Here is an 8250-nt window from a genome sequence, read left to right on the forward strand (position 1 = left end):
ATGCGGACAAACCGACCATGTATTACTACTGCAACCGGACTACAATGAGCGCGAGCGCAGCCTGGCCCGGGGCGGAGGGACCGCAGAGCTGCTGCGGTGGAGGAGGAGGAGAGCTCGTGAACGGAAACGGCGGCGGAGAGATCAGCGAGGCCGGTGCGATCAGCGAGTGGGAGAGCGCCACCTGTGATTCCGCCGACGTGACACGGAGCGCGAGCACAGACACGCGGGAACGAGAGGACGGTGCGGCGCGCGGACTGTCCCGCTGCTGCAGGCGAAGCGCTGCGCCGGTAGGAGGCGAGGATCCCGGCGACATTAATATTAATGGAGCGGACGGAGATGTGCTGTGTCCGCGCTGTACCGGGGAAACCAGGACGGCGGCGGCGCAGAGAGGCGAGTGTGAAACCACTGCGCGAGAGTTTCGGAGCTCAGAGACGGCGGTCAACAAGCGCCGGGGATGCAGTTACAGCGGGGCCTCGAAGAGGGCGTGTTTCTCCGGTACGAGCACGGCGGAGGAGGCGGCGTTACACTGCGGCGGCTCGGAGACTTACAGAGGTACCGGTACCGGCTGCAGCGGAGAGGCTCCTGCCGGAAATAGACAGAGCCGCGACGGGGCGTTTAAACAGAAAGGACGGGGAGATCTTTCCAAAGGCGCGGTAAGAGCTGGAAGTTTGAGTTTCACGTGCGAAATGGAATGTGTTGGCGGTGTGATTAACGGAGATCGGCGTGGCTGCAGGACCGCCAAAGGGCGCGTGAGGCTGTGTCGCGTGCGCTCCTTCCTGGCTTCTGCTGAGGGGTTGAATGCAAACGGTGCCGCTGTAGCTCAGCTCTCAGACCGCGGTCACTGCAAGCCTCGGACACAGCAAAAAGCCCAGTTCAGCGTCACGCCAACCTCCTCCGGTGCACGTGCGGATGTATTCCTCTCCGGTGTAGGGAGACCCGCAGTGAATGGCGGTCCGTGCGCTGGGGTAGCCGGTGAGGCAGCTGGATCGTGGTTACGGCAGGTCGTGGAGGCCAGGAAACGGCAGGTGCAGCTCGCAGAGAGAACGGACATGTTATGGCGCCGCCTCCATGCGGTGCAGGTGGAGCAGGTGGAGCGGCACGTGACGCAGCAGCTACGGGACCTGCGCAGGGCCGCCGTGACCCCGAACTCAGCCGAGCTCAGCCGCTTAGCGCGCAGCTGCAGTGAAGTCCTCCGCACGACCGGGGGCGCCCTGGACTCCGATCACACAGCCAGCAGCTCCGGGGGAGGCAGTGACAGTGAGGAAGAGGAGGAGGACGAGGAGGGGAGAAGAGGCCGACATGTTTCACCATCCCGAGGGAAATCAGTGTGAGGATCAGTGTACAGTAATAAACACACAGGAAAATGTGCACGTGTACCTGTACATGGGCACAACACACCGGAGCTCGAACCCTGAGTCACGTTACACTGAGGACCGGAAATAACACAAACACATAAGCAACTCTTCCTGCATGGGCTCACCGGTCTGAATACACAAACACATACAGCACCTGCAAAACTGAGGGCTGCAATTAACAATAACAACAACAATAATAATAATTTAACAACTCCTAAAAACTTCACCTTAAAGCTTTGCTGATCTGATTAAATATTAGTCCTTTGTTTAGGCTGATCGGAGAAAGAGGAGTTTAATTTCTATGAGTTTGTGGCTCAAACCCAAATCTAGCCTATTTAATGACCTGTATCATAAATGATTAAAAACAAAAGTTTACTGCACCAGATGATTCTCCTGTACAAAGACAAGACAGGTTTTCCCTGAGATAAGGACAAATAAAACATAGCCTTGTGTTCTCATCATGATCACATCTCACTTCTTCCACTGTTTGAGAGCCATGTCTGTCTCTCTGCAGCTGTGTGAGCAGAGAATGGCAGTGGATGCGGGAAAGGGCATGGCTGGGGAGCCGGTGGGTGTGGCTCCAGGCTCAGGTGTCAGAGCTGGAGTATGGGATTCGTGCACTCACTGAGCTCTACACACACCTCAGACAGGGAAAGGTGACTTATTACTGAGTGTAAGTGATAATAACGCAGCTTTTGAGTGCATGGGAGATGTAATGTCATAAATGTGTGTGTTTGAGGTTTCACAGTTGAGAGCTGTTCACTCTGTACCTGAAACACCACTCCGAGCTCCAAGACCCTCTCCCACCCCTCAGGACTGCAGGTTCAGGTCAGCTGCACCCACATGAACACACACTCACACAATGCGGGCGGTCTGTGTTAGCTTACTGTGTTGGCTATCCTCTCAGGAAGCGGCTGACGGAGGACTCCGCCCCCTCACCACCAGCTCCACACAGTCCCACTTCATCTGCTGCACGGGTTCGTCCGTTACTGCGACAGTGCCGTCACAGGCTTATCCGTTTGCATGCTTGTCCTGCACTTGGATCAAAGGTATCAGAAACATTCACGCTTGCTTTAAAACTCCAGGAATCATCCGGCTAAGAAAGTGCTGGAAATTAGGAGACTGCTTGTTATGTCATTTGTTTGATTTCTGTTGTGAGCTAGGCTGTGACCTTGCCCTGCTCCTGCGAGCCTCCTGCTGTGTGTGTGTTGTGCGGTCCTCCTCACCCTCCAGCCCAGGAGAAGACCACGTGGACGAGTCAGAGCGAGCTGGATCAGCGTATTCACCCTGTTCTCTCCATGCCTTCAGGTACATTCACCACACACAGTAGATGTGGTAGCTTAGTGGTTAGACTACTGACCAGAAGGTTGTGAGTTCATATCCCAGGTCCACAAAGCTACCACTGCTGGGCCCCTGAGCAAGGCCCTTAATCCTCGATTGCTCAGTTGTATAAAATGAGATAATATGTAAGTTGCTCTGGATAAGGGTGTCTACAAATGCTTTAAATATAAATAAAACATGTTCTTGTAGAGAGCCAAGGCAGTGGAGCTTGTAATATAATCTCAGGGTTTTCAGGGATTTGTGTTTACAGTCCAGTTGCCTTGAGTTCTGACTAGTAGTCACTAATTTACTCTCTGTAGCATGAGTGTGACAAAATCTGAAGCTGGGTCTGGATTAATCAGTGCAGTCCTAAAGCATGAGGGTTTAACTGGACACTCCCTGTACCGGCCGGTCCCGTGACTGTTGTTCACTGCTTCTTCGCAGGCTTTCCAGTCTCGGCGCATGGTGTGACACCCCCGCTGGCCGGGCTCCAGTCCCACAGTGCTGTACGGTGGATGGAAAGGCGAGGTCAGGGACAGCAGAAGGCTGGGCGAGTGAGGAGGAGGCTGATATGTCCCCGTCCACCAAGCACACTGCCTCCACTCTTCAACACATCTGGTAAAAACATACGGACTACATCAGGCTACTAACTTATTACAACAAACAAAAAACAAGTCCTTAATAGTCGAATAGTGTAGATTTCTGTCACAGTAAACTCCTCTTGTGCTTGGTAAAGTGAACAAGCTGAAATCTTTACACAGGAAGTGACATGGGTGTGTTTAGAACAGATTGAGCAATGTCCTGATGAAATCTCGACTGAAAGAGTGATCTGAGGAAGAATCAGTGCGCTTCGGGTTTAATGAGCCGTTTCCTCTACAGCAGTCTGGAGCACAGCGAGAGCTTGGAGTCACGCTGCTTTCACATGGCTCTGTATTTAAGCATTAAATCCGGATTCTGGCTTTATATGTGATGAGAAACTCACAGAGTCTGGAGATTTCTGTAAACCTGTGAGATCTTTGACTTGAATTGCTACTTGCGTGAATTGCTACTTTTCCAGGTGGTTCCACCTGTAGGGGTCAGAGGGGTGTGGTCAGCCCTGGCCTCCTTCCACACCATGTCACAGATCTCTCCCATCTCCATGGTGTCCCTGCAGCTACAGACACACCAATGCAGGTACATCTGAGGGGATAAACCACTGACTCCACTATGACCATACTTCTCAGAGGGATCTCCCAGGGGTCATTAAAACTATCCTGTCAGTGATTATAATTTTCTCAATGAAGTTTTTTCCTGAGTTCTTCTCAGCCTTTTGACTTATCCAGATGAAATAAAAACAAAAAACTGATAAAATCTCTTCACGGTTATTTTTTTTTGTGGTAGCTGGCGAGGAGGAGGAGAGGCGAGGATTCCTTCGACATTGATAACCTGGTAATGCCTGTGGGCCTAGCTGGACTGGGAGCACGAGTGCAGAAGCTGCAATACAAAGAGATCCTCACTCCCAGGTAGAAAAGTTCATTTTCATTATTCACATATACTGGTGTGAATATAAGTATTCGCCCCCCTACATGGAAAATATCCACTAATGAATTATTTCTTAAAAGCTGGACATCCCAGTGAGCACTGTAGGACCAGTTGTGAGAAAATATGTGAGGAAGCTACTATGTGATGACTCAATCAATTCCTGGACCTGCACTTCCTCAAAAGTCAACCCCAAACAGGACAGAGGTGGTGAGGGAAGCCACAGTGAGGTTACAGAGTAGGGAAGGATACTGTATTTGGTTATGTGACCATAAGTATTGAGACATACCACATTAACACCATCCCTGTTGGTGGCAGCATCGTGTTGTGGGGAAGCTTTTCATCCTCAGATCTTGGACGTCTGCTTTAAAAAAAAAAACAACAACAACATTGTGAGAAGCCTTCAGCAGGTCAACGGTCCTGAATATAAGAATAAAGCAATACAGAAGAGGTTAAAATAAAAAAAAATCACCATTCTACATTGGCCAGTCAGAATCCCAGTCAGAATCTGTGGCATAAATACTACCATCAAGACCCTGGAGCAAATCAGGCAGGAGGAACGAGCGAAAACCCCAAACAGTGTGCAGAGCTGCTGAGAAGTTCACTTATCCAACACATTACAGCTCTAACTGCAGGAAAGAGTGCTTCCACTCAGCACTGCTCTGAAGGGGTGAATACTTATGCAAGCAGCCTTTATCATGTGTTAATGTATTTTATTAAAGTGTTGTTGTTGTTGTTGTGTATTGTTTGTATAGCTGGAGAGAGCTGGACTCTGTCTGGGGAGCCTCAGAGAAGCATGTTGGCTCAGCAGGTCAGCGTGTGAACCACTCGGACTCGCCTCAGCAGCCCAGTGGAGGAGGACCAGAACATCACAGTGAGGTGAGGGTGCAAATCACCAACTCCACGTAACCTCAGACCGTGTTGCAGAACTTACTAAAACAAGCCTTTTATTGATCTGCTCCAAAAGGATCTTGGGAAAAGTCAGCTTTAATAGAGTGGGATATTAACTAGAGCACGAGGAAGTGTGAACCAGTAGATCCAGGTTAAAGACATGCAGAGCTTCAGTCCTTTTTTGTGTGTGTGTGTAGGTGGAGGATCTGTCTGATGCTGTTTTTCTGAAGAGGCATGCCATATGGGAGAGCAGAGAGAGGAGTCGCTGGGGGAGCTGGGCCCAGAGACGCTACCGGGGCAGGTGATGACCACCTCCTTAAAGACGTTTTCACAGGAAATGATGTGTCAGGTTTACTGTGTAAACAGACGTGCCACATATGAGGGGAAAAAATATATGTATGTAAATGGTGGTAAGTGAGAGTGAGAGTAACTGTGTGCTGACGGGGAAGTGTGTTAGTGTGCCAGTCTTACCTGAACACCATGGTTTATGCATCAGGTCGTCCTCCTCCTCCTGCGGGGACGGGAAGAGCTGCAGGAGTTCGGATCAGGCAGCGTGCTCTCCAGAGCCCAGGCAGGGGAAGAGCTCGCCATGTCGCCCCTTCTGCTCTGCAGTAGACGAGCCCTTCTACCAGATGGAGGATGAACAGCAGGTGCATATTTGTGCCCTTGCATGCTCAAATGAGTACTCAGTGTTCCATTGAACTTCCTCAGTATAGCCGTTACCAGGGCGATTATAAAACTAAAAGCACTTGATCTGGGCACTGAGTCAGTCTGATTATCAGGGAGTACTATAAATCTTTCCCTTATACACTTACTGTGTGCGTGTGTGTTTTGTGATCTGTAAGAGAGAGTCAATGACATTGAGCTTGATATAAGCAGATTGTACTGGTGAAATTTGGTATTCCCATTAATGCTCTCGATGTCTGGCTGCTGAAATAGAAAATAAAGCTGAACCTCTGCATGGCTTTCGGATTTTGTTTCAGTCTGTCCAGTCGTGGGAGCGCAGGTCGTTCCCCCTGCTGGAGGAGGAGCTCCGGTGGCTGCAGGATGACGAGGAGGCGGGGCTTGAGGAGGATGCATGCACCGCAAGCGGCCGCAGCCAGAGCACAGACTCGGGCATCTCAGTGGGCAGCTTGGAGCTCTCACCAAGGACACCTCAACCACATCAGCTACAGTCAGGAGGCCACAAACCAGCCTCCTCAACTCAGGATTCAGACTCCTCCCTGCCTTCTTCAACCCCGCCCTCCCTGCCTTGCCCCAGCACTCATCAAAATCCAGCCAATCAAAGAGCGGACAGAGTGGATGCCACTCTGCTGTGAACCAGATCAGAGAAAGTTGCCAAAAGTCTCCTGCTTTAATCATCTATCTAACTCAGTCATTTAACCCCTCCCCCTGTCAGCCCTCACCAGTCCTGCCTGCCTGCTGTTCGGCTCCACGATGGTCATCACCCAAAAGTTCCTCCAATAAATAACCCTGATACCTTCACCGCCATCCTCACCATTTCTCCCTCAAGTCACTCGTACACACAAATCCTGCTGAAGTTTTCAGTTCTGCTTCCTCACCGCTCAGCTCTCTGCTTCTCTCGCTGAGGGACAGATGTGCTGGTTATCTCACCTCTGTTCTTCTGGGTTGTTTATTTTGTTTTTTATTTTTTTTAGGCTATGTCCACACGTAGCCGGGGATTTTTAAGAAGGGAGATTTTTCTCTGTGTTTTGACCTTTCGTCCACATGCTAATGCAGTTTGAGGTCGTTGAAAACTGAACTTTTGGAAAACTCCTTCCAAAGTGAAGATTTTCCAAAACTCACTGTTTTCAGTGGTGTTGTGTGGACGGGGGAAACGGAGATTCTGATGAATTGACATCATTGTCTGTGCGCCGGTCTCCTTGATTTTCTGAGCTTTGTTTATGAATATATTTTGTGCAATAGCAGACTTGCGTAAACTACTGACTGTGTTAACGTTGTTTGCTGGACTTTTTACATGCGTGCACACACACACGCAGTTACTCACATAACGGTCATGAACAGGGGGTCAGAATGTAATACGGAGCTCACTGCTGCTGCATACAGAACTCTCACAACACAGACCAGGCACACAGTGGCGGCGGTTTTGGACGAGACCCGGTCAGACTTCTACATCCTACAATAAAATTTTGGGCATCGTTTTCCCGCATTGTTGTTAAACTACCGGGACCTTTAATGACATTTTGTCTAGGCTTCTGATTGGCTAGGCATGCTCCTGACAGCACTTAACAGGGTGTTTCATTTTCATGTGGACAAAGATATTATTTAACATGTAGGTCGTGTGGACAGAATAAAAAAAAAACAAAGTAGAAAAATCTCTGTTTTTAAAAATACCCAGCTACGTGTGGACATGGCCTAATTTTTCAGACCTGTCTAAAGCATTTCTGTTGAGTTGATCTAAATCAGTATACATGCTGTATTTTATTTGGTGTATGTTCTCCTGGAGCCAGAGATTTAGCCCTCAGTGAGGGCAAACTCCTCCAGTGCTCCGTGTCTCCAGAGAAGAAACGACTTCTACCATCAGGTCTCATTTCTTAGTCATAACTTTGTTAATTCTATAGAGATGTGTTACAGATGTGATATGGAAACTTACTTTAATCCGCTCAACACAAGGTGGTGTGTGTGTGTGTGTGTGTGTGTGTGTGTGTGTGTGTGTGTGTGTGTGTGTGTGTGAGTTCTACATGTACACATGTGCAGGTTGTTGTGGTGAAGTGTGTGTGTGTGTGTGTGTGTGTTTTTGACAGGTCTGCTACATTACTCAATGTAGGCATCAGCAAATAAACTTTTTTAGGAAGAGAATACTCATGGAAATGTCTGATTTCACAGTGCGACAATGAAATAAAGTAAAAATTGTTGACTTATTTGCTTGAACTGTTAAATCTTTATCTTAAATATCTGTGGCCAGTAAAGTGGCATGCAGCCACCAGGAAGAGGTGATTATAAGGAGTTTCTGATAACTGAGTTACTTCAAATTTGACTCTAAAACTGTCTATAGAAATCAGAGGAAGTTCTGAACCGGACCGTGTGTTCTACCAGAAGTGCCCTTAAATAAAGATGATGTTATGATTTTGACCCCAGTTACCAGAGGTTATAAAAATGCTCTGAACATGCAGCTGTCTGGGGTTTTTGCACCCAATAGATGGCG

At 48.8% G+C, this 8250-nt stretch overlaps 1 protein-coding gene across 4 annotated transcripts; it reads left to right on the forward strand.

Annotated features, from left to right (window-relative positions):
* The first annotated feature begins 17 nt into the window (after positions 1-17).
* LOC131344868 (KAT8 regulatory NSL complex subunit 1) lies at positions 18-7966 on the forward strand. 4 transcript variants are annotated; one of them, XM_058377408.1, is made up of 12 exons: positions 18-1327; positions 1870-2011; positions 2095-2183; positions 2263-2404; positions 2519-2663; positions 3120-3293; positions 3733-3848; positions 4056-4177; positions 4949-5072; positions 5282-5385; positions 5581-5734; positions 6068-7966. In XM_058377408.1, the coding sequence occupies exons 1-12, from the start codon at positions 18-20 to the stop codon at positions 6401-6403; spliced, it is 2958 nt and encodes a 985-aa protein (XP_058233391.1). In that variant the 3' UTR covers positions 6404-7966. The 4 variants fall into 4 exon arrangements, 2 of the variants coding, with proteins under 2 accessions (XP_058233391.1, XP_058233392.1); XM_058377409.1 differs by having other exon boundaries at positions 2104-2183; XR_009203410.1 differs by lacking the exon at positions 6068-7966 and having other exon boundaries at positions 5282-5480; positions 5581-5718.
* Positions 7967-8250: the final 284 nt, after the last annotated feature.

Source organism: Hemibagrus wyckioides, linkage group LG24, assembly GCF_019097595.1.
Source record: "Hemibagrus wyckioides isolate EC202008001 linkage group LG24, SWU_Hwy_1.0, whole genome shotgun sequence".
Lineage (NCBI taxonomy): Eukaryota > Metazoa > Chordata > Actinopteri > Siluriformes > Bagridae > Hemibagrus > Hemibagrus wyckioides.